Here is a 26562-nt window from a genome sequence, read left to right as displayed (position 1 = left end):
CTAGAACTTGTATGGCACATGCTGTACCAAGTTGTGTGCCTATGTGACCTCTGATGTACCTTCCTGACCATCAGGTGACACCTCCCCATTTCACAGGAGCCCAGAGACCCACAGGGTGTTAATAATAGAACTGGGGTTTGAACCAACACATGCCAGATTCCAGGACTGCAGCTGTTTCCACTGGGCCTGGTGCCACCCCAGTGTCCCTGGCCACCAGTGCCCTCAAAATGCTCTTATGTGTCAGTGCTTTGTGGGTTATAACCTGCTTTGGGCCTTGATTTAAATTATTACAGAACAGAGCTCATTTCTGGGGGCTCTGCTTGCTTCCACAGGTCTGTGTGAGCCTCTGCGCTCCTCGTGTCCTCTGATCTCACTCCGAGTGTCATGCTGAGTCTACTAAGACTCAGTCTTCTTTCTCCAGAACATCCCGAGTCCCCTGCATTCTTGGCAACATTACCATCCAGAGCTCACTTGTCCCCACTTCACCACTTATTTTTACATCCTCAACAATAATTCCTCACTATCCTGGTTTAACTACAGTGGCCCAGGAATGCAGCAAGAGGGAGATACAGAGGCTTCCCCAGCTCCCATCCACTCATGTTCATGTGATAAGCAGGTGGCACGCTGATGGCTTCTTTATTTTGCAGAATGCCTTTGGTAATGGAGTCTCTGCCTAGATTTCTGCCACCATCGAGTCAGATGGAGAAGGAGAATACAGAAGCCAGCCACCTACCTCTTGATGTAGGACCAGTGAGAAAAATGAACTATAGCCCAGAGCTGGCAACACCCTTCTGACCCAGAGGCAAGAAGGTCCCGGGTCTCCTGGCGATCCAAGCTGCCAGCCTGCAGCTTCTCCTGCTGCAGCCCACTGCCTCCTGCCTGCCTCAGTTGAGGAGGCAGAGCCATCCCCCTGCATTCGAAGTGCTTACCTTGGAGCCCTTTTCATGAATGAGGCCAGATGCATACTCCACAGTGATCATTTCTGTCCCTCCCCTTTTCTGCTTTCTGTTAAAGGCAGCCCCCCCCCACCCCACCCCAGCTCCCAGCTGGCTCCTGTCCCCTCCCCCAGCCAGGAGGAGATCAGCTTACCAGTTTTCTTCAGAGCAGAGGCTGAGCTCGGGAGCACCGGGTAGTACAGTGAGGGAAAGAGCCAGGGAACCAGCGCGGTGCCTACAGAACTCCAGGCTGGAATCCTCGACACACAAGTGCATCTGCTAGCATTAGCACTTGGCAGACGGATTCTCCTCCAGGGTATCTTTGACTCTGGGTAATAATGCTTGTCAGCTACCTGTTATTAGTGTTGCTCCACACTGAGACAGCACTGTTAGCAAGACCTGGGGGAGAGGTAAGCCAAATAAAATATCTTATAGAAGTTAACTTTTTGTCAGCATTAAATTTCCACTTCTGTCTATGAAGAGGAATCGGGGAATAGGTTTTTGTGATGTGACAAGAGTAACGCTTTGTATGACTTGACGTTAGGCTTTTCTTACAGGGAAACATCTATTCTTCTTGTAGGATCTTAAATCTCGTGCTGAGCCTGTCCATGCAGTTGCCACCCTGGACACCTGGCATGGCCTGGGTGATAGATGTCTAAGGCATGCCTGCTTTTTCTGCTGTTTGCAGGGGTCTGGGGGAATGCATGTGAGATTCCAGTACCGCCTGGCACAGATGCAGGAAGGACATCACCTTCGAGACATTTTTCGTCTTGTGCTCAGAGAGAATCTGCATGCACGAGAGATTGCCTTTCTTCCCTGCCTTCATGCCATCCTTTTCTCCTACTTTGCTTTGATGTACACCGGTAAACCTGTGCTTTGCTTTCTGTCATGGGTGTAGAGAGGGAATGCGGTAGCCAGCGGAGCTACAAGTGTGCCTATATCTGCCAGGAAGAAAAAAAAAAAGGAGGCATGTTTTAGGGTCTGTGAGGACAACTTCTTATTGGTCTGGCTCGTGTGTTTGCTGGGTTTGTTTCTGACCATCACTGGTGCCTCCAGGAGCCAATTTTGATGCAGGCAGAGCCTGGAAGTGCTAATCACTGAGCAGGGAGAAAGGACCATTTAGTGTCTTCACCCTGCCCTGCAAATGAGCCAGCACCAACTGTGCATCTTCCTCCATCCCTTTGCTACCCTGATGGGGAGTCTCAGAGCCTTTCTCCTGAACTCATCTTCCTCTCTGAAAAGCCTCAGGACTGTGTGTGTGTGTGTGTGTGTGTGTGTGTGTGTGTGTGTGTGTATTTTTTTTTAAAGGCCATGAGGCCACTTCTCAGCTTTGCCTTTTGTTCGCCTTGTCAGGAGCCAAGCGAGCCCTGAAAGCTAATGTAATTGCCTTTTCTCCCTAAGCATGCTTCCATGTTTCCAGCAGCCCCCCCCCCACCCCCCGCCGGCCTCACCAACCCATGCCCATTCTGCAAGGCTGAGGTGGTCGTTTGTCCTAGGCTTCTACACTATGGATAGTCTCTTGGGGACTGGAGCTCTTGAGAGAGAAAGGGAGATGCCTCGTCGATTAGAAATGCTGAAAGCTGAATGCACACACCAATGGCCTCTGCTTGTAGTTAAAGTTTGTAACTTCCCTGTTGGTTTTTTTTTTTTTTTTTCACTATGTGGAGTAAATGACAGATGGGCCCACCTCACTCAGCCCGGAGCACTTAAGCAGGCGAGAGGAAAGCTCATATGGAAAATATTTCTATCACCGTTGCCGACACATCTGGTCAGGGGAGACCTCCATACTGAGCAAATCACAGCACTGTAGCAGCCCCTCCGCGGTGTGCCAATTACTCTTATTAACAGCTTCGGTTACCTGCCCACAACTGGCTCCTGGGGAGGGCCACTCTGGAATGCATGTCCTGGAGCCTCTCACACAGGCTCTGTTTCTCCTCACAGCAAAGCAGAGGGAGAAATGAAAGTGGAGCACACAGGCACACCTTGATGGTGTATAGGCAGTGCTGGGCACACTCACTCAGGAGAGCGGGACCAAACTGGCCTTGGAGTTCAAGTATATATACTTAATACAGTGGTCAGAAAACCCAAATAGAGGTAGCGAGATGCCTACCCTGCTGCCCCTGGCACTGTGCTGCTATGCCATATAACGATCCTCCTCCCATTCTTTTCTTATCTTTCCAGCACATGTGCATGTTGTGTGCATGCGTGTGTGCATGCGTGTGTGCATGCAAGTGTGTAGATGTTTCTTTGCGGTTGGCTCTGAAAATGCCTGCACTACGAGATGGTATAATTAGGGTTCCTTTCACTTGTTGGAAGTGAACTGATGGGGAAGGAACATGACTGAGTCCCTCACTCCTTGAAGGAGAATGTTGTTTATATAGAGCTTTGAAGAATGTGGCATTTTTTATGGGAGTCTCTTTTTTTATTGCCATGTTACTTACAAAAGCATACCAATAAACATGTGGTGGCGTTCCCTAAGTCACCGCAGTTTGCTTCCCTCCTGCCTGCCAGTGGGTTTTCTTGCAGGTTCTAATTATCTTCTCTTTGGACATTCCTTAAAACACAAGGGAGGAAAGGAAGAAAGGGGAGCCGGCATCATCCACCCGGGCTGCTGAGCTGGCTATGTTCTCAGCCCGGGACTGGAAGCCAAGCAGCAGAGCTGGGACCAGTTTACAGAGCCAGTTGTTGTACTGGGTGGGTGTGAACCAGATACGTTGGGGGTTTGAGGGCCACAAGTGGGGGAAGTAAGTATATTCAGAGGAAGCCTCCGTCGCTGGCTGTGTGGGCGTAGGTACTTGTCACTCAAGGACAGAGCAACCCAGTATGACGTCAGTGCATTAACTGGAGGGAGGGAGGAGAAGAAAAAAAAAAAAAAAAAACCGCTGTTGTTGCCTTTGGTTCCTGGTTGCCATGGCATTGAACTTAGAGCCTTGGGTCACTAGAATGCCTTTGCCCTTCACAAGATCAGAATAGTAGCTATATACACGTCTACACAGTGGCATATCCTCTGAAAGACTGTAGAATACTTGTCAGGCTGGACTTTCAGAGCAATTTTAAAAAGTGTTTTTATTTATAGTCACGTGAGCAGGGAGGGGAAGGTGTGTGCACATGAGTGTTTGTGCCCATGGGGGCCAGCAGAGGGCATCAGGAGTCACATGTGGTTGTGAGTCGCCTGACAGGAGGGCCAGGACCCAAACTCAGATCTTCTCCAGGAGCAGCACATCCTCTCAGCTGCTGGAGCATCTCTCCAGCCCTTGATGCAACTTTAAAGCACGCTTTGTTGCTATTTAGTTCCCTATTTCCAATATTGCAAATGGAACCATTGTGTGAGACAAGAAATCTACCGCTGCAGCCCCGTTCCCAGCTGTGTTGGTACCTTTGTGAGCGTGGAAAGCATGCCAGGATGCAGTCAGTGTCTTCGTGGAGGCAGAGGTGTGGGGGACTGCACTTTCTGTCCTTATGCAAGGAGACCAGTGAGGTCCCGTTATATACAGGGAGGGGAAGTAGGGGCAACTTGAAACCGTTAAGAATCTGTATACCGCAGTGTCGTGGTGTCAAAGGGTGTTATTTTAATATTGGTAAAGCAATGTGGCAAAGCTTATCCAAATTAAAAAAGAAGTATCTGGCCTGCTAAGGGTTGCCAGCTTCTGCAGTGATGAAAATGTTTTGGAATTAGGTGGCGGTAGGGTGGGTAGCACCATTTTGTGACTGCACTACAAACCACTGATGGTATTTCTGCCCTTCCTCCCTTCCTCCCTTTCTTCCTTCCTTTTTTTCCTCCTTCCGTTCCTTCCTTCCTTCCTTTTTTTCCTTCCTTCCTTTTTTTTTTTCTCTTTTTGTGCTATAGAATAAACCTAGAGCATCATGTATGATAGGTACATAATCTACCACTGAGATACACTTCCAGCCCCATATTACATGCTTTAAGGTGTGGTGTGTGTGTGTGTGTGTGTGTGTGTGTGTGTGTGTGTGTGTAGGTCGGAGTTCAATGTCATATGTCTTCTCTCTCTACTATATGTTTGTTAGCTTTTTAATTTTGAGATTATAATTTAATTACATTTATCTCTTTTCTTTCCTCCCTCCAAATACTCCTGTATACCCTTCCCTGATCTTCTTCAAATTAAAAACCTCGTTTTCACTAATTGTTCTTGAATGCGTGTGTGTGTGTGTGTGTGTGTGTGTGTGTGTGTGTGTGTGTGTGTGTGTGTGCATATATTGCTAAATAAAACTTTTAGTCCATATAATGTTACTTGTATGTATGTTTTCAGGGCTGATCATGTGGCACTACCAGTTGCTGTGCTCTTCCCTGGGGAAGACCTTCTCTCCCACTCCCAGCCTTCCTCAGTTGAGGCCCCTTGTGCTTTTCCACATTCAATTTGATATGTTTCTTGGTGACATCCTTGTTCAGCTCATAAACAGTCATTATTCTTTGAAAGTTTCACACATTGTACGGAATATATTTACCCTATCCATCCACCTCCAACTCCTCCTGGTGCCCTCATTCCATCCTCTTCCAACTTGATGTCTTTTGTTTGTTTGTTTGTTTGTCCGGTTAATGCTACCTGTATCCACATGGCTGTGTAGCCATCCAGTGAGGCAGGGGCCACCTAGGAGCAGCCATCCTCGCAAAGAAGAGTGACTTTTCCTTCCTCGGCAACCGTTGGTGCCAGTAGCCCAGAAGGGGTGCAGGATCTCTTGGTGAGCCCGGAACCCATTGATTCAGCTAGCCAGGCTGACTTCTGAGCCCTTGGGATCCTTCTGTCTGTCTCTGCCTCCTCAGCGCTGAGATTACAGACTCGCACCCTACCAGGCTTTCAACACAGGCGACCAGAGATCTGAACTCAGGTCCTCGTGCTTTGGCAGGAAAGCACTTCACCAACTGAACCATCGCCCTAGTCCCATTTTCAGGGCTCCTCTTTACCCTTGGCTTCTCTTTCTCCCCCCTCAGATAAAACTGTGGCTCACAGCTGGGCACCATCCATCCAGAGTCATCTGTACGCGTTTGTAAATCAAGGTCTGTGTACATGTGCATGCGCATGTGAGCGCATGTGTGCCTTCAACTTGTACATGATGGCAGAGTTCGCCCTTTACTGTCCTGCCCCTACCTGTTGGCTGATTGCAATTGCAAAGACCATCTAGAACACTGAGTGGGAGCAATGGAAGGAAGGTAACAGTCTCAGCTCCTTCCAGACTGAACTGGGAATGCTCCTAGTATTTCACCGCTGAGCATGAGGCATGCCATATACATGAAGCAGATAATGCTATCCAATTAGAAGTTCCTGTCCACATTTTTTTTTTATCAGAAATGGTTGTTGAATTTTATCACATTTTGTTCACTTTCATCAAAATACTCCTTTGCCTTTTTCCTCTGATGCATTCACATAGTCATTCTATGTGGTCATGGGCTGTCTGTGTTTTGATAACTCCCTGTCTACTGGTTTGCTTGTTAGATTTGATATATTCATTACCTTTGCTACTTGATATGATTTATGAATATTTCACTATTCTCATTTGTAAAACAGTGCCGTTGGGTCCTGGAAATCTTTCATTGTGATAGCCCAAAGTTTTATAAAATTCAGAAGCCTCTCATCTTCTCACATGCTTTCAAAAGTTTAAACACTAGAGGAACTTGTTTGCTCAAAGGATTTTTAAAAAAATTAATCATAAAACCACCACACTGTTTTGTAAAGGAATGGTCTTTTGAGTATTTGAGTGTTTAAAACATGACCCCTGCTCCTATAAAAGGTGTAGCATTTAATATGTAGAAGAAAACATGTGTGCTCTGGAGGCATGTGTAAAGCAGGGCAGTTAAACAGACAGCTCTGGGCATTGCCCAGTTGACAAAGCCAGGCAATCCTAGCCCTGTCTACACTACCAGGAGCTCCATCCGTGCTGTTTTCTGTCCCTTAGAGAAAAACGTCAACCGGAATTTTGTTTTGTTTTGTTTTGTTTGTTTTTTAAGACTGAGTTTCTCTGTATAACCTTGGCTGTTCTAAACTCACATTGTAGATGAGGTTGACCTCGAACTCACAGAGATCTACCTGCCTCTGCCTCCCATGACTATAGGCATGCACCACCACACCTGGCATCACCCAGACTTTTACAGTTACCCAATATTGCTTTTAAAAACAATAATTGGGTGTTTTGTTCCTAGGAGATGGGGAAATAGAAAGATCCAGAGGATCTTAGAAACCTACAAGAAGAACATTGTAACAGGAGGATCAGGGCCCAAGGAGTTCTGCTCAAACTGTTGCACTAACCAAGGACAATACAAGCAGTAAACATCGAACCCCTACTCTTATCTAGCCAATGGACAGGACATTCTCCACAGTTATGTGGAGAGCGGGGACTGACTCTGACATGAACTCTGGTGCCCCATATTTGACCACCTCCCCTTGGTTGGGAGCCCTGGTGGCACTCAAAGAAAGAATAAGCAGGCTACCAAGATGAGACTTGATAGCCTATGACCACAAAATGGGGGAAGAGGTCGCCCTTGATCATAAACCTAGGGGAGGGGAATAGGGTAAAAGCGGAAGGGAGGGAGGAGTGGGAGGATACATGTGATGGGATAACAATTGAGTTGTAATCTGAATAAATTAATTAAGTAATATTAAAAAATAAAAACAATAATTGCAGATAGTAGAGGATGGGTGACATATGCCTGTAGTCCTAGCACTGGGAGAAGTACATGGGTATTCTTGTAATTCAAGACCAGTCTGGGCTACATAGTAAGTTCCAAGACAGCCAGTACTGCATAATAAGACCCTGTCTTAAAATAATGCAGTAGTACTAGTAGTAATTGTATATGTGTATATCTCTAAAGGCCATAATATTTTGTTTTTTTTTTGTTGTTTTAAATTGTATAAACATGGTCTTTTGACATTGTATTCAGTTTAATTTCTCGTTCAACATGAACGGCACATGCAGCCGCAGTTCCTTCATTTTAGTCCAACACAGTGTGAGTATGTAGAACTTTCTATACATAAATAAATATAGCGTCATTATTACTATAAATAGTTATTTTTTTTAATTTGTTTTCTGTGTATTGGTGTTTAGCCTGCAGGTATGTATGTGCATGCCATGTGTGCCGGGTAGCCTCAAAGGACAGAAGAAGGCATCAGATTCCCCGGGAACTAGATCCCCTAGAATTACAGACAATTGTTAGCTACCATGTGGATGCTGGGAATCAAACCCAGGTCCCGTGTAAGAGCAGCCAGAACTCTTAACCACTGAGTCATTTCTCCAGACTCAAATTTCTGGTTTTCTTGTTTGTTTTCCTGCTACGAACAGTCTGGACCATGTGTCCTCATAAACGTCGGCAAATCTTCCTGTAGGGTTTGCCTACAGGTTGCATTGCTAGGTCGTATAGTATGCTTTCTGGGTACCAGAATATAGTTCCAAGTTGCCTTGTGCCCGAAGCTGTCGTGTTCACTCTCATGTCTCCTGGAAGTGCTGGCAAGTTTTCGAGGATGCACCAGCTTTATAATATTTGGTATTATGGAACAGATTAATTTTACCGATATGTTAGGTGTAAAATAGTATCGTTGTCCAGCTTACACTTCTCTGACCATCAGCCTGTGTGTGCACAGACTACCCACACTTCCTCTGTGGACTGCCTGTATCTACCTCCTGGTTTTAAATTTGATGTTTGCTACTTCAATACCAAGTTAGAGGTTCGTTGCATAGTTTGAATCTGAACGCTTTGCTTGTTATCCCCCGTAATTATTTTTCCAGTAGCTCATATTAAATTTTTATAGTATTTTTTGGCTAAAAAGAAGCCCTTAGTTTTAATATATTTAAATGTATGTTTTATGTCTTTGTGTTAATACTTTCCGTTTCTTAAGAAATTATTCCAAGGACATAGAGCTAACTCTTACATTATTTTTTAAAATTATCAAAGTCTTGCACATTAAAAACGCCATTTCATTTTATTTATCTTCAAGCTTTCGTATGTTGAAAATATTCTCCATCCATACTTCTGTGCCGTCCCCTCTCCTTGTTCCTGTTAGTCTCCTCTGTCCCCCAGTCTTACACACACACACACACACACACACACACACACACACACACCTTCCTGCCTAAGAACTACAAATGAGAGAAAACATGCAATATTTATTTGGTCAGTCCACTTAATATGGTGTTACCCAGAATTGACTTTCCTCTGTTCTGTGCACAAGGGTTGTTTTAATTCTGTCCCTTGTTGATAGGACTGTTTATTGAGCAGTCTCCTTCTTTCACCAAATTTACAGTGTTAGCTCTATCCAGTATCAAACTCCCATGTATTTTTTCCTTTGGTAACTGTCCTCTGTTGACCATCTCTCTGCCATTGCATCTATAACTAATGTTCGTAATTAGAAGCGATTATAGCAAAGCTCAATCTGTAGAACCTGTCTCTCTATCTTATTCCTTGGAAGTTGTCGTGGCTTTATGTAAATATTTGCTCTTCCTAATGAAACTTGAAATTGTATTGTCAATTTTCCTTGAAAATCCTTAGGAGACTTTTACGAAACTTATATTGACTCTGCAGTTCTACATGAGAATACTGACATTACTTTTGAGACATTCTATGAGCACAGTATAGCCTTAACATTTGCTTATCTTTGAAGATTTTCAAGAAAATTTAATTTTTTTGTTTCTAAGTACATAATTATCTATAAATAATGACCTTTTGCCTTTTTCAATTCTTACATGTTGCTACCGAAAACAGTTTACTATAAATGTTTACTTGTACACTTTATCAGTTTGATAATGCCTCTTCTATTCCTAATTCAGTCAAGAAAATGGATTTTTTATGAATAGCTATTGCATTGAGACAAGGTCTCTCTCAATAGGTAGCCCTGTCTGGACTAAGATGTGCTACATAGGCCAGGCTGACCTTGAGCGCATAGATATACCTGCCTGCCTTTGCCTCCCAAGTGCTGTGATTAAAGGTGTATACCACTACACGTAGCTTTAGGTATTGGCTCTTATTTGCTATTTTCTGTCTACTGGGACAATTAGGTCTTCTTTCATTAATCTGAAAGTGTAAGAAATTACTATTTTGCTTATATAAGATCTGATATATGATGGTTATTTTTCAGTATCATGTTTTTTTTAATTGACATAATCTGTGCATTACGTAATTGAAAAAAAAAATAAGTATAGAGAGTTGGTTCTTTTTTCCTAATCCCAATTTGACCTCTAACTTGATTATATTGTGGTCAGAAAATGTGGTGTTTGTGACTCTGAGGTTTTGAGAGTTGTTGCTTTATGGCTTATTTTACAGACAGGCTTTCTGTAAATGTTGTCAGAGCTATTTGAGGAAAGCGTTCATTCTGATGCACTTTTTTTTTTTATAATTGAGTACCAAAACTTTAAAAGTCTACTCTTAAAGTTTCATATGCGGGTGGGGAGGTGGGAGAGATGTGATTGTTTGCAATGAGTTATTAAGGTGCATGTGCACATGTGTGTATATCTGTATGTGTGTGTACATTGCCTGTGTGCGTATGCATGTGCCTGTATATGGAGAGTAAAGGTCAGCATTGGCTGTCCTCCCTCAGGAGATCGAAAGACAGAATCTCTCACTGGCACCCGGGGCTGGACATCTCAGGGATCCCTTGGCTTGACCTACCTAGCAATGAGGGCCCCTAAATTGTCAAGCCCGGGTCCCAGTGCCAGTACAGCACAAAGCTCAGCTTTTTCCATGGGGACAAAGCTCAGGCTTTCCTGCCTAGGCAACAACATTTTACCAGTTGAGCTACCTTCCTGGTAGTCTGGTAAAAATTTCATTGACTCGGTAATTGTATATATTTATGGAATACAGTGGAATATTGCAATACATGCAATTTGCGGTGGTTAGATCAAGATATATTTGGTATATTTGTCCCCTCAAACATCTTTTCTTTATCTGTATTAGAAGTTGTCAAAAATCCTTTTTATTGGCTATTTGAAACTACACAATCAAGGTCAACCATAACTATCCTACTGTGTTGCACAACCTTAAAGCTGCTCCTCCTACTTAATTTCGTTCCTGTCTCCATCAACTGGCCTTCCTCCAGCCCATCCTTCCACCCTCGGTAACCTGTGGGAACCAGCAGTCTGTCTACTTTCATGAGAGCCATTTTTAAGTTCCCACAGAGAACGCAAGCTCCTTGTCTCTTTGTCCCCAGCTTGTTTTCCTCGACATGCCGAGCTCTAGTCCCATCCAAGTGGCTGTGAGTGACACCTTTCGTTCCCTTTAGCCAAACAATACTTCTTTGTGTGCATTTGCCATATTTTATTTTCCTTATCCATTCATCCATCTATGGATAAACTGGGTTGATTTCGTTTGTGAGCAATAAACCAGGGTTATAGATAAAATGGCTCACGCTTCTGTTTTTACTAGTATTTGTGTCTCTCCTGACGTTTGAAGGAAGCTTTTCCAGATCGCCCACCAGCAGCTTTCCTGGCCTGAGAAGGGGTAGGACATGGCTACTGTCACTCGTCAAACCATCCTCTCCTTTGTGCTAACGGCCACGCGGCCACATGTGCTCTGCAGCCCCTGCCGCTCGTTGTGCCAGTCACTTCTGACTTCAGAATGCGCCCGTCCTCGCAGTGGCTGTCTGGGTAGGCGCTTCCTCTGAGGCTTCTTGCCAGCGTAACCTCTCCCATGCAGAAGTTCCTCAGAATTTGTATCTGCTGACCCCATCCTTTCTTGTTTTACGGTTGTTGGTACATGTGTTTCTTTTCTGCCATTACCAGGGGATTTGGGAACGGGAAGAGGCAGACAGACATCTTTGCTAAGTCTGATCTCTGACCCTGTAAGATGTATTTGGGTCCTTTTTACCCCTCCAAACAAAAGTGTGTTGAATAGGCCAGTTTTCTAGACCCCTGTTGCCTCATCTACAAAATAAGATGATGATAACATCGGTATCAGTAGCATGTGCAGGCATTATAATATGGTGCTGATGAAGCTTGGTAAACTGCAAAGGTCTATGCAAATGTGAGGGCGGCTACCCGCATCTTCCTTTACTTTTCCTTTTGTCTCGTTGCACCAGAGAAAAGTAGCCAGTTGGGTTATGATATCAGGAGCGGCTCAACTGAAATTTGCGTTGTGAGTATTGCTTGCCAACAAACTACTGGGCACATAAGTAGAAAGTCTCACATTCTTGAGGCCAGATGGATGGCTCAGTCCATAAAGCACTTGCCTTGCAGTTGTGAGGACCTGAGTTCAATCCCCCAAACCCACATAAGAATGCCAAGAATGGTGACATGCCCTTGCAGTCCCCGCACTGGGAAGGCGGAGACTGACACAAAAGTCTCCGGAGACCCCCTAGCCAGCTTGCCCAGGTTTTTTGATAACATCCAGGCCAATGAGACCCTGTCTTAAACAAGGTGGGCAACATCCTTAAAGACGACACCTAAGGCTGTCACACTGGGCTCTACATGAACGTACACATCTTGTCCTGGTTTGCTTCCTATTGTTGTGATAAAACACTAAGCAAAAGCAACAGGAGGAAAAGAGAGAGGATTCATCTGGTTTAGAGGTTCTAGCCAACCCAGGCAAACCAAGGCTAGAACTCGAGGCAGGAACCTGGAGGCAGGAACTGAAGCAGAGACCACACAAGAGCACTGATTGCTGGCTTGTTCAGCCCGCTTTCTTATCAACTGAGGACTACCCACCAGGTATGGCACTGCCCACAGTGGCCTGAGCCCCCCATATCAACCATTAGTCAAGAAAAAGCCCCCACAGGCTAGCCTACAGGCCCAGGCTGATAGAGACATTTTCTTGATTGAAGTTCCCTCTTCCCAGATGACCCTAGCTTGCATCAAGTTGACAAAAACAAAAAACAACTAACCATTACACAGCTGCATATACACATACGCACATAATCACACACACACACCATGCACACTCATGCTTTTTAAAAAGTCACGTGTTTTATAAATAGAAGTATTGTTTGTCTAAAAACAAATCCTTCGATGGGTGACCTTTTTTCTTTTCTGCTTCTTTGCATTAACTATTGACACTCATATTCAATTAGCCATAGCCATTTCCCCTTTCAAAAGATGTTTTGACTTAATCCTATTTGCTGATTCAGCCTATTCTATAAATTTATTTACTTTCGCTTAGAAAGTTAATGCAAATCAGTAGAAAGAATGCTGCAGTTTCAACAGAGGAATATTTAAGGGACAAAATAAGTATTTAATGTAAAACAGAGTGTTTCTATTAGAATGTATTGAAATTGGTACATATATGTACATATACATATGTACATATACATATATGTGTGTAAATGTATATACATATATGTTTTATTTTATTTTATTTTACTTCTACATCCCCGTGATGCAAACAACTCTGCATTATGCTCAGCGTCTCTGTCTTGACTGCTGTTGTGTATGGGAGGTTTCATGCTGTGTGTTAGCAATCCCGAAGGCTGGGCCTCAGTTCACTGCAAAGGTTGGCACTAAGATGTTTGTTGGTGAGGGCTGACATGCAAGGGTCAGGACCAGCCCTGCAAAGAAAACAGTGTTTGAGGTGGGGTTAAGGAACACTTAGAAGCCCCATAGACAGATACAGGGAGTCACTCTAAGATTCGGGAACAATACGGACAAAGAAAGTATTGAGTTGGGGAGATCTGGGCATATTTAGACAATGGCAATTTTGTTCCTCTTGGCTGGAACACTACGTCCCCACAGGAGAAGATAATGCATGTGGGCTGGAGGACGTGTTGTTCGCAATACAACCCCGGCGTTTTAAATGGAAAGGGTTGAGGAGAGGCTTTCGTGGCCAAGTGTACCAGTTCTTGAAAGTGTTCCATGGCAGCTTGTAAAGAGAAACTACATTTGTAGTATAAATGTAGCCATGCGTAATGTGTGGGCATTCATCCATACGGTTGTGCCGTTCCCTTATCCTGCTTGGATGTATTCTTAAATCTTCTAGGTTCTCCAAGAGCTCACTGAGATGAAATGATTTCCTAAATGCATTTCAGCTTTAAAATTGTCTGCACTACAAATGTCGGCTGAGAACCCTGAACAGCGTTAGTGCCTAGTACAGAGGGCCCCTAATACCCACTGGTCCGAAGGCACCCAGACCTCACCTTGAATGACTGGTCCTCGGTGTCTCTTGCTGGGCTGGGTAACTCCTTTGAGCATCACTTGGCTTTGTTCAAGTGAGAGAATCATGTTGGCATCAGTGTTAGGGAGGGTGAGGAGAGTGCTTCCATGGACTGTTTGTGCAGAGCAAAGTGGGCGGCGGCTCTCAGTGCTGGGAAAAGTAATGTCTGTGTCTGTTATCTGACCATCAAATGCCCCAATAGACACATTCCATTCCCCCAGCTGGTGGTACTGTCTTGGGGTGTTCTGGAAACTTTAGCATGTGAAGCTAGCCTGAGGGAGCTAGGTCACTGGGACAGGTCTTGGGGGCGGGGCAGGGCATGGTGGGGCGGGGCGCATTCTGACCCTGGCTCCTCCCCGTTCCTTTCTACCCCATGCCTAAGGTGAGGTGAATAAAACTCCTCTCCTGTGCTCCTACCACCACAGTGGACAGAGCCTCTGAAACCATGACATAAGTCCTTTATCTTTTCATTTGTTCCTTCACATAGTTTGGTCATAGCTACAGGAAAATAACGAATCAATCTCAAAAGCCTAGCGTAAGGGCAATGGGGGGATTGGGGTGTGCTGTGGGGTTGGGGGTTCTCAAAAGCTAAAGCACAGCTTAGGGCTGAGAAGGCAGTGCGGTCGGTAGAGTACTTACCACACATGCCTTAGGACTGGAATTTGAACCCCAGGACCCACATTTTTAAAAAGTCTGGCATGGTAATGCATGTTTGTAATCCCAGCACTAAGGAGGTGAAAACTGATGGGTCCCTGGAGCTTGCTGCTCAGCCAATCTAGATTACTTGGTGAGAGACTCTGTCTCTAAAAATGGGTGGAAAGCACCTGAGGAACACACTGCCTGAGGTTGACCCAAGGCCTATACACACACACATACACACAGAGAGAAAGAGAGAGAGAGAGAGAGAGAGAGAGAGAGAGAGAGAGAGAGAGAGAGAGAGAGAGAGAGAGAGAGATTATGAAGTCAGTGGAATGAGAGATGCTTCCGGGGCAAGCCTCCCTGAGAATAAAAAGAAACAAAGGATTATGGAGAGGGGAATTTTATCATCGAGAACCCAGATAGTGCCTCCAAATTCCTTTGGCAAACCTGATGGCGATCAGTGGCTCAGGAGAAAGAGAAGAGAAGAAGAAAATGTCCTGGGTACCTTTTTTTTTTTTTTTAAAGATTTATTTATTTATTATTTATACAGTCTTCTGCCTGCTTGTACACCTGCACACCAGAAGAGGGCACCAGATCACATTATAGATGGTTATGAGCCACCGTGTGGTTGCTGGGAATTGAACTCAGGACCTCTGGAAGAGCAGACAGTGCTCTTAACCACTGAGCCATCTCTCCAGCTCCTGTCCTGGGTACTTTAAGAATGGGAATGTAGGGGTATAATGCTAAGAAAGGAAGAACAAAAATGGGGTTCCTAAGGCTACCAGCTAGTCATATCATCCCAGCTGCTGAGGCACAAAGCGAGGATGCCTGCATGACTTCCACGGCAAAGAGTAAGACACTCTCTTCACTAGGACCAAAAGATGATATGTTGAGCACAATTCCCCTTGAGTGGACAAAGGGAAGGCTGCATAGAGATCATCCAGTCCAGTGCTCTCATTTCACACAGGAGACACAGAAGTCATTGAGAAGGTTTCACGGTGTCCCCAAGAGCACGGCATGGCTAGCCAAAGTTGAACGGTGGGTGTGACTCAAGGGCAACGGGATCTTCAGAAGCCAATTGTGATATCTAAGACCACTGAATGAGTGAAAGCTTAGGGGTACTTGGGAACATCTGTGGGGTACTTGAGGGGTACTATGAGACCCTGAGTGGGCTGACTGCTGTTTGTATGGGGGCCTCAGTTGCATACAGTGTGTTCCCCCAAGCATGCTTACCCTGTGGTCTTGCTTAGATCTCAACACCAAGCACCTGAGACTGATGGAAAGTAATAGAGGAGGAGCAGGAAGCTGGAACTACAGCTCCGCCCTCAGTTTACTCAACTCATAAAAGCCCCTGAAGCTGAGCGGTTGGCATGCACCAGCGGGTCAGAGGAGATCCTGACGTCAGCCTAGCTTTCTTGCCCTGAGAGTATCACAGAAAAGTCGGAACCTGAGAACTGCTGTGGCCTAGATGTAATTTGGGGTCCACCTCCAGCACTCTGCCAATTCAAAGTCCCACCCGTGCCAGGATACCTGAGCACCCCATTCCTGGTTTTCGTTTGCTTTGGGGTACCTTCTTTGGCATATTCTGTAACAGCAACCTCAGATCTACCTCAGTTACCGTCTTGGAAGTTTCTCCTTTGACCATCCAGTCTCCCACTGAGCCAGGAAGCACCTGAAGCTGGGTCTCACCCCAGCCCCACCCCCTTTATTTTGGTCACATGGATACATGCACGTAGCACACAGTTGGTCCAACCTTTATATCATACCGGGGTAGTGGCTGGGTTGTGTGATTTGGGGGCGGGGGCGGTACTCTCAGAGACAAGGCACAGCAGAGTTTTGCTGCCGGCCTACCCCTCTGGCACAATCTCCCTTGGAACCCTGGGTGTGAGCCCCCAAAATGTGAGGCAGCTCTTACATAACTGTTTTTTTTCTCAGCATCCTGGAAACCCTGTTCAAAGGCAATGGAAGTCCCGATGCCATTGAAAACATATTCTGTGTAAGGACGTCAGGGTTGCCAGGTGCAGGGAGCCCTCTAGTTACGAAGCATCTTCATGATCAGTAGGGATTCTAAACCAACCCCTAAATCCAGGAACACATCACAATGGTTAAGCCAAATAGGGGTCATCTTTGCTACTTTCTTACTCCTGGGAAAGAAAGTACGGTCCACATACGTTCGTTAGTCAGTCCTATATAAGCAGCTTGTGAGCTCACTCATACCCTTCGGTTCCCTAGCTTAGAGTGTGTTTATCAGTACCTTTAGCAGATAAGGCCTTGCCTAGTCTCAGAAGGGCTGCCCCGCAGCTAGGACTCCCTTTTTCCTGGTCATGGCTCTCATTGCCAATAAATTACCCAGGAGGTAGGAAGTCTTTCATTCCATGTGACAAACACACACAGAGTACCCAGCATGCACCAGCCTCCAGAGGGGTCCTGTGACTCACAAGTTTGAGGCAGCCTCAGCTTGCTGGAATTTGGAGGTGCCTGTCCATAACTGCTCGCAGTTGATGTGTCTGTTACCAGTTCTATAGTGCATTTCATTTCTCATGTTGTTTTTCTATATTGGTAAAAAAAAAAAAAGAAAGAAAAATACGATTGTCTGCATTTTCTCAGAATAGGCTATCCCAATGCTTACGCTTTCCAACTTAAAGAACTAGATGTGTGTGCTCTCAGTGGCTCTGTGACATTTCCTCCACTTTTCCCTCTGTGGAAAGGCACCATAAGTAAGATGCGCTACTGTCATGCCTACACTGAACATAGACCCCAAGACAAGTCCCTGATCCTAAGAGGCAGGAAAGGTGACAGGATACGCAAAGATGATCAGAGCACCATGTTGGACCCACTGGAATATGTATGGATCAGTGTTTGATTTCCTGGGTTTTGGACTTTTTTTTCTCTCTCTTAATGGAACCGAGGCTTGAACCCAGGGCCTTGAGCTCTACCCCTTATATTGATGCTTGGAGAAGCAAAGAGCTAGCATGGCCGATGCTGCTCAGTAGGTCGGGGTGTGCTTCCCTAGGGAGAGGAGATTTCATTTGGAGCATGTGAAATAAGCTGGACTTTTTAAGCTGAGGAGGATGGCTGTGAGGTAGATGAACTTTGCAGACAGGAAATGGTATTGTACAAATGCAAAAATGTCTGTTCAAGTTCATATTTCTTATCCAAAACACAGATGTTTCAGACCATGGCAGCATGGGATAAGACTTAGCATGGGTTTTACTCAAACCCTTGACTGTGTCTGAACAGTCACAGAAGTGATGACATGTCATCAGTGAAGCTGTGTTCTGCAACCGAATGAATAGAAAACTGATCTTACCATAAATAAATAACCAAACATCAGTCACTGAAAATCCACCTTGAATTGTTAAGCTTTTGGGATTTAGAGATTTTTGGATAAAAGAATGCTGTCTGCAGTCCCTGTGGAGATTCTGAACTGTCAAGAGCTGACTTAAGCTGTGTACTCAGCCAGAGCCCAGAGAGGAAAATAGACCAGTTGATGGGCTTAAGTCCTGGCACAGACCTGGAAATAGATAGTAAGTTCAGCCTGCTTGGACCATAAAGTAACTAGGGGATTGTATTTCCAGGGAAAAAAAGTGATGCTTGGTAAGCAAAAACCACAAGTATCTGGCCCTGGAGAGACAGCCCAGAGGTTTAGAATAGAATTGTTCTTGCAGAGGACCCGAGTTTTCCCCTAGCACCCATCTTGGCCAATTCACAGCCATCTATAACTCTATGTGCAGAGACTCTGATATTATCCTGAACTCTGCGGACACCTTTACTCACATGCATACCCACAAGACACACATGCATATATACGTATAACCAAAATTAGTAAAAAGAAATCTCCTTAAAAGTCACAGATATCCGCAACATGGACACCAAAGATGCATCCACATGATATGGCTTATTACCATGCCGTCTTAGGACCAGAACATTTCGTGGAGGCCATCTTTCCAATGCTACAGCCCACTCTAGACCACCAGGCTGCTTGCACCACACACCGGAGAGAAGTCTACTTCACATCAGCCACTGCTCAACTATGTGATGCTGACAATTAGAAATTAGCAGAGATGGCTCAGCGGTTAAGAGCACTGGCTGCTCTTCCAAAGGTCTTGAGTTCAATTCCCAGTCAACCACATGGTGGCTCACAACCATTTATAATGAGATCTGGTGCCCTCTTCTGGTGTACATGCAGGCAAAACACTGTACATATATGATAAATAAAATAAAATTAAAAAAAAATTAGCAATGTTGGTAACAAGGGGCTAATGGCACAGCACAGAGATCATCGGATGATTTAGAAAAGCAACAGGCTGCCGCTGCAGGCTTAGTGTCACGGAGCAGGGGCCAAGCCTGGGAAGACTTGGTGAGAGTGACAGCAGCAGAGACCACCTATTTCTGATTTCCGCTCATAGAACTCTGCTGTAAGTTTAATTACAAACAAACTTTGCAATGAATCTTCCAGGGCGGGCAGACAGATTTTTCCTGGGCCTTGAATGAGGCTCTGAGGCTGTGGGACATAAATTACCCAAGAATGGTGACAAGACGGGAAATACTCTCTAATTTATTGATGAGAAAAAACCAAAGCAAAGGGCCCATTAGGGTTAGATGGGCTAAGCCATTTTCAAAGGCTTCAGCACACAAGTGTGATGGTGGCAGACAGAAGTGGCTCTTCTTGACCACATAAAGGACCTCTGGGGGCCGGTCCTAGAAATGGAAGAGACCAAAAGACCCAGAAGAATAGAACTTTAGGTGCATCTGGCTCATCGCCAACTCAGTTTTCATTATAGGAAATTTGGGGTCCAAAGAGGAGATTCAGTACAATAGCAGCTAACCCATACAGAAAAGTAGCAGGCAAACTGTCTCATTTGGTTTTGTTTTAGAGTTCCTTCTCTCTCTTTTCCCCCGCCCCCGAAATTCAATCATGAATTCAAGTACCCTAAGGCAGGGTCTTCAATAAGAGTGCATAATCTGGATGATGTGTGTGTTTTCTCTTTACAGGGATTTAATCAAATAAAGATGCAAAGTAGGTCTGAAATAGCTGTGAGTTTAAAAAAAAAAAAAAAAAAAAAAAGCTTACTTTTAGAGTATTGGCACATCTATAGCCCAAGATGGTGCCCTTGTATTTCTTAAGCTCAGGCTCAGCCAACACACTGCAACCCCTGTGTTGACAGGACATCTACTTTGTGGTCGGGGGCTAGGCAGTCTCATGCACTCTCCTCTGTGGTCCTTCGTGATAGAGATCATATCACACTTTGGGGTTGGGGAAGTGATGTGCTAACTTAGCTTGCCAAAGGGTAGGGTTAGGAGTCTTCCTCGGTCCTCAGACATCACATGAGAGCATCCTGCCCTCCGAGATTCTGGCGTAAACGCTGCTCTTCGGATGTTCTGCCCACCCTGTTCTGTGCTGTAAGCAGATGGTGCCACTTGTACCTCTCCACGCCTCCAAAGGCCCTGATGTTTCCTGGCCATTTGCAAATTGCCCTCACGCCCCTGGGACCCACAGTGACTGCTCTGTCCCTCTCAAAGCTACTCCATTTAAGTATTGTGTGGAGAGATGTGGTAGCCACTCCAGACACTGGTTTTTCTCTCCTCCAAGGCCACCTTGTAGCGCCCCACCCTGCAGGCTTGAGCCAAGTGCACTGGGATTCTGAAAAGCAAACCAGGAAAGAAACTTGTGGGTTTTTTTTTTTAATCCCTCTCCAAATACTTGAACTTGGGTACTTGTATGTTAAGGATTTCAGAGCCAGTGGGACCAGTGATCAGCTGGTTCTCTCTTGTTAAATGCTGGTAAAGTGGGGTGGGCTGTCTTAGTTGGTGGTGTTTACCTGGCATTCACAGAGCCCTGGGTTCCATTCCTTGCATCATCTACAGCCAAGTGTGATGGTACACACCTGTACTGAGCACTTAGAGAGGTAGAGGCAGGAAGGTGAAGAATTCAAAGTCAATCTCAACTCTATAGCATTCAAGACTAGCCTACAGAGAAAGAGAGGCACACAGAGCTGGGCATGGGGACAGAGGCACAGACGGACAGATTAGGCAACTGCAGGCTAAATGAAGGCTACATAAGGCCAGTGGTTCGGCTCCACACAGCAATGCTACCAGTTCATTCCTTGAAATGGTCCCTACGCAGAGTGGTGCTGGGTATAGCCTTGGCATTGGTCTTGCGGATCTGCCCTTGGCTAAGTCAAAAAGGCCCTATATGGTGTAGTGTGCTTTGATCCCTGCTGTGTGCTGAGCCATGTTGAAAGCACTGTTGACTAGAGCCCAGAGTCTCTGCTTGGTTCCAGTTCTCCCAGGGGCACACTATTTAGGAGAGAAGTTAGTGTAGCTCAGAGCTGAGAGTTACCCCATGGAGAAGCAAGGATGATGGCATGTTTGTCCATCCACTCCGTTTCCAGCCAAGGGCTGCTTCAGAACCTTTCCACTCCAGCACCTCCAACTCACTCCAAGATAGAGCTACAGTCACAGGTCATCACCTCGCAAATTCCTCTCAGGAGCTTAGTGTTGACAGAACACAGGAGATGGGGTGGAGCAGCGACAGTGCCAGTCACAAAGGTCCACAAGAGGAGGCTCCATTAACAGTCAAAACCAGCAAAGCCAGAATATCTGTGTGTTTGGGTGTGTGTATTTGTGCGCATGTGTGTATGTAGTGGTGCGTGTGTGTGTGTGTGTGTAAGTATGGTATGTGTGTGTATATTGTATGTGAGTATCTGTGTGTAGTGTGTGTATGAGAGAATGTGTGTGTATGTGTGGTCTATGTGTGTAGTGTGTATGTGTGATGTGTACATACTGGGTATGTGTTGTGTGTGTGTGTATGGTACATGTATATTATGTGTTTGTTATGTATGTGTTTATGATGGGTGTCATGTGTGTGTATGTGGTGTGTGTATATCATGTGTGTGCATGTGGTGTGTGTGATGTATTTGTATATTGTGTGTTGTGTTTGTATGCTTACATACAAGCGTGTAAAGAATATGCAGGCTTTTGGCTTGCCTACAAGCCCTGGTTTTGGTGACTCATTGTGTATGCTTCTTCACTTTTGGCATTTAGAAGCTCAAGACCAATTTGCAGCCCACCTCTGACACTAGGTACGGTCTCTAGGAAATGAATCTTTGTCCCACTCCCCTTATTTCTCTTCCTTGCTTTCCTTGTGCCTCATATTTTTTGCATATTTATCCTTATCCTATTGTCGTATGCCTTTTTTAAAACCCACAAGTCCTTTTATAGGTTAAGTACAAATAATTAAAAAAAACAAAAAAGAGGAAAACATGGGCCTAGTCAGTGCTCACCACACTCCTAGCTCTTCTCTTGTTTTATATAAATTTATGTTTCAAATTCAGAGTCTCCATTGTCAAGATCCTGACTGCATGAAAAAAACAAAACAAACAAACAAGCAAAAAAAAAAACCCATCTTGTTCTTCCCCAGGCAGCCAGTGTGAACTGGCTCACCAGAGAAGTGCAAGTTAAGTTACGTGCACACGGTCTCCACAGTGACTTCAGAAGCAGGATGCCTCCCTTCCTCCTGACGTTATAAAGTAATAGGCTCTGGCACCTCATGAGTAATGCTGTGAGAGGGTCCCTCAAGCCAAACTGACCTCCATGATTCTTAATTGTGGTAGGGTATAATTCAGAACCCTTTTAAAAGACTGAAAGCAAAAATATAAATACATAAATATATAAGCAAACAAACAGAAGTACCAGCAGAGGTGGCCTCCAAAATTTTCCATAACTGTTATCTCATATGCACCCCCAGGTAATGTCTAAAATATTTCCTTCTGTTCGTGATTTTTATCGATTATTTTTTTCACTGCTTATCTGTACAGTATGCAGAAATTTTCTTTAATGAAAATGCATTGCTTTCATATGGGGAGAAAATGGAAAGTATTTCATCCCATCAGAATACTTTTTTTTTTTTTTTTTTGTATCTCTCTGTTCCTTGCCTACTCTCCTAAATGGCTTCCTTTCTAAAAGTAGATGCATGGCTAGAAGCGTGCAGGATAAAATGTGACCTTACACTGAAAAAGTCTAATTTTTGGTTCTTTTCTTCCTTGGTAAAAATCTCTGAAAGGATGTAGATTCTCCCCTTCGGTGCTCACAGATGTGGGGCAGACCTGCACTAAGGTTTTCTTTGCATTTTGGTTTTGTATTTCAAGGAAAATATCACACATGTAAGAGTTAAAAGAATAAAAGAATTACGAAGGGAAGGAGAGACTTTTAAAAGGTAAATTCTACTCTTATTTGTTTGTTTTACATTTATTTATTTTCTGTGTTAGTAAGTGCACATGTGTGTGGCATGGCACATGTGTGCAGGTCAGAGGACAACTTGCAGAAGCCAGATCTCTGCTATCATGTGGGACCCAGGGATCAAATTCAGGTCACCATGCCTTGAGGCGAGTGTCTTTAACCTGCCGAGCCAGCCCTTGTTTGTTTCCCTTCTCCATAATGGACACTGTTGGCTGATCATCTCTTAAAAGTTATTTGCTTGGCCAGGCGTGGTGGCGCATGCCTTTAATCCCAGCACTCGGGAGGCAGAGGCAGGTGGATTGCTATGAGTTTGAGGCCAACCTGGTTTACAAAGAGAGTCCAGGACCCCCAAGGCTACCCGGAGAGACCTGAGGCCAACCTGGTCTACCAAGTGAGTCCAGGACAGCCAAGGCTAACACAGAGAGACCCTGTATCAAAAAAAAAAAAAAAAAGTTATTTGTTTATGAGACTTTGTTCCAAAAACAATCTGAGGCAACCTTCTTTATTTAAACCATACAGCATGTAAGTCAATAGTAAGGAAGGAGAAATGAAGTACAGGAGAAACTTGACTACAACAAAAGTTGAGACCAAAGTAATACTTGTGTGAAAAACCCATGACATTGGGCAACTACAGGAGATAGATGGAAGATTTTTGCTCTGAGTTTCCTAGTAGCGGAAAAAAAATAATAATAAAAACAATATATTCAAATATGCAACTTTTAGGGCAGAGAAACAAAGCTCACTCGTTTGGGGAGAACTACTGAACTAAGTGACTGCAGGAGTGAAACAAAAGGCTTGAAGCAAGATTAACTGAGGCTTGGGGGAGTCGAGCCACTGTTGAGAACCAAAGCCACAACCTAACACCACTCGCGCACTTCGCGTGTGTCAACCACAGCCCTAGCCAGTACAGCCACAGCACAAACACGCCATGCACCCGCTGCTTACATCATGAACTCAGAATTGTTGTCCCATCAGTGTATGTTCTTACGTCATTGCTCTGTGACAGTGGGAGCATGACATAGTGAGTAAGTCACGTGACAGTCAAACCAAGAAGCAGAAATCCCAGGACTGGAACCAGAGCCTGGGTTTAATAACCTTGAAAGATTCACCCCAGTGACCTCCTCTGCCCACTAGGCCTCGCCTCTGAAAGGTTGCAGATCCTCCCAAATAGCACCGCCAGCTAGGGAACAGGCACTCAGAATACAAATCTGTGGGGAAATGATTCAAATTCATCTGATAACGTATGAGCCATGCAGGATCATGTGACTTTATTGATCGATAGTGACCTGAACTATGAATCTGGAACTTTCTGATTCCGCCTTTTCCACCACTTCATTATTTAAGGATTGTATTTTTGGCTTTTCTTGTTGATATGACAAAGTAGCTGACACAAGCCATTTATAGCTGGGAGGGCTTATTTGGCTTACAGTTTGAGGGATACATTCCATCACAGCTGGGAGAGAGAGAGAGAGAGAGAGAGAGAGAGAGAGAGAGAGAGAGAGAGAGAAATGCTGGCCTTCTACCTATTCTCCTTTTTATTCAGTCTAGAGCCCATCCCATGCGTACCCACAATTACCATGGATCTCCCCACCTCATTTAACCCAATCCAGAAAGTTCCTTGCAGCCATACCCAGAGGTTTGTCTCCTGGGTGATTCTAGATCCAGTCAATATGACACTCAAGAGCAGCCCTGGCCAGAGAGCAAGGCCCTGGTGACAGCAATGGGAACATTGGGCTTTAGGGGGCTCTGTCTGTATGGGACTGGACAAGTCCCTTATCTTCTCAGAGCTGCAGCCTCTTCATCTCAAGAGTGAGAGGGCTGGCGACTTGTCTTGGAAGACTCCTTCCAGCCGCGACAGCCCGGTGTCTCTGTGGCTCCAGGCAGTTTCCCAGACTGCACTCCAGGGTGCTCTGAGTTGTTTCCGCATTAGCGGTTGTTCTGCAGTAGAGGCCTCAGTGTGTCCGAATCACTTACCTTCTCCATTGCCTCAGCCTGCTTGGAGCCAGGGAGGCCGCATCCTACAGGCTGAGAGAAGCCGGAACTCCCTGTGAGCCCAGGTGCTGCTACACACAGTGTTTCTGAGCCCACTCCCCCAGCCCAACCCCAGGACATAGTTTGTAGCCACTTGACAGATGTTCATCTTCCATGGATTGTCTGAGCTAGAGTCAAAGTGGAGAGCTCCAGACACTGGAATCAGACCTGGTACAGAATCCAACAACAATAACAAAAAAAAACTAACAAAATCTTGGAGCCCAAGAACCCATGCTCACTTGCATTCTTCGCTGTGCCTCTATGAAAGAGCTTCCCATTGCGGGGGGGGGGGGGGAGCATGGGCGGGGGGCAGAACACTGTGTGCTGGTTTCCTGTGCCCAGATAAACAAACTCCATCCTAAGCTTAAGGCTCCAGGTTTGTTTCTGGCACCCTTTGTGCCTTAAAGTTTCTGTACTGAATAAAACAGAAATGTTTAGCAAATCCCAAGAAATTCCTTGTTTAATGGAAAAAAGAGATCCCCGGGCTTGTATTTCAAAATGTGATTTCCATGTGCCCATTGCTAGTGAGGCAAGGTCACATCACCGCATCCTCAGCTGCCTGGCATGGTTTGGTTTGGTTTTCTTTTTAAGCCTGGATTCATCCCCTAGAACACATTTTTGAGTATTTGTGGTGGACAGGGCTCTCCCATAGCCCTGCAGGAGAGATGGAGGCAAGTATTCTTATAAAAGGTGCAGAGGAAACTGTAGAGGTTCCCACCATGGGCCACAGGCAGGCCTGACTTCCATGTGTGCTGGCTTTTCTCTACTATATAATATTGCACTCACATGTTTATATGTATGCCTTTCTATACTATACAGTATTGCACTCGTGTGTGTATGTGAATATGCATGTTTCCTTTATCTGCTTGTTGAGTGCATTGTGGGGGGGGGGGGAGGGGAGGAGTGTGAACACACGTGGATCATGGTCAGAGGTCAATGTTTTCTGAGACCTCCCCTTAACTGAACCTGAAATTCACTGATTGCAAGAGTGGCTGACCAAGAGCGCCAGGATCCCCCTGTTTCGGCCCCAGCTCTGGAATTACACGTGCATGCTGCTGAGCCTGGCCTTTTTATGGTGTGGGTGCTGGGGATCTGAACTCGGTAGGTCCTCCAGCTTGTTCAGCAAGCACCTCATCAACTGAGCCATCTTCCCAGCCCTGCAACGTCTCACTTTTATGTGGCTGTCTGTCCGGCCTGATGATGGCAGGACAGCCAGCTGCTGGGGTGACCACTAGCAGCTTATCTCATTAGCTAGCGTGACACCCAGGAACAACCTGGGTTACTACCCAGTTTTTTTCTTCATCAACTTAACAGAATAGTTTTTTTGTTTGTTTGTTTGTTTGTTTGTTTGTTTGTTTGTTTTTATTCCTACTTCATGTCTCGGCCAGTGTAACCTGCTCTTCCTTTTGGGTATTTGTCTTTTTTTTTTTTTTTTTTTTTTTAATAGATGTAACTTTTAGTGGTTGTTGAGAAAAAGAGACAGACATAAAAAGACAGACACTGGGGGGCAGGCAGAGTTTAGATTAGAATACTGAAGACAAATAAAGCCCCACTACTTTATAAGCTTACTGATATCAATATTTTTTTCACTTTATTTATTTTATGTTTATGGCTGTTTTGTCTGTACCTGGTACCCAT

At 45.0% G+C, this 26562-nt stretch overlaps 1 protein-coding gene across 1 annotated transcript in view; it reads left to right on the top strand.

Moving 5' to 3' along the window:
• The first annotated feature begins 1132 nt into the window (after nucleotides 1-1132).
• Thsd4 (thrombospondin type 1 domain containing 4) overlaps nucleotides 1133-26562 on the top strand; it is a 176484-nt gene continuing 151054 nt past the window's right edge. Inside the window, exon 1 of the mRNA XM_051156574.1 lies at nucleotides 1133-1345. Within this exon, the coding sequence (XP_051012531.1) occupies nucleotides 1274-1345 (72 nt within the window). The 5' untranslated portion in view covers nucleotides 1133-1273. The remainder of the gene's footprint in view (nucleotides 1346-26562) is intronic.

The sequence above is a fragment of the Acomys russatus genome, chromosome 14, assembly GCF_903995435.1.
Source record: "Acomys russatus chromosome 14, mAcoRus1.1, whole genome shotgun sequence".
Taxonomy (NCBI): domain Eukaryota; kingdom Metazoa; phylum Chordata; class Mammalia; order Rodentia; family Muridae; genus Acomys; species Acomys russatus.
The sequence above is the reverse complement of the archived record's forward strand: the minus strand, read 5'-3'. Positions and strand labels throughout refer to the sequence as shown.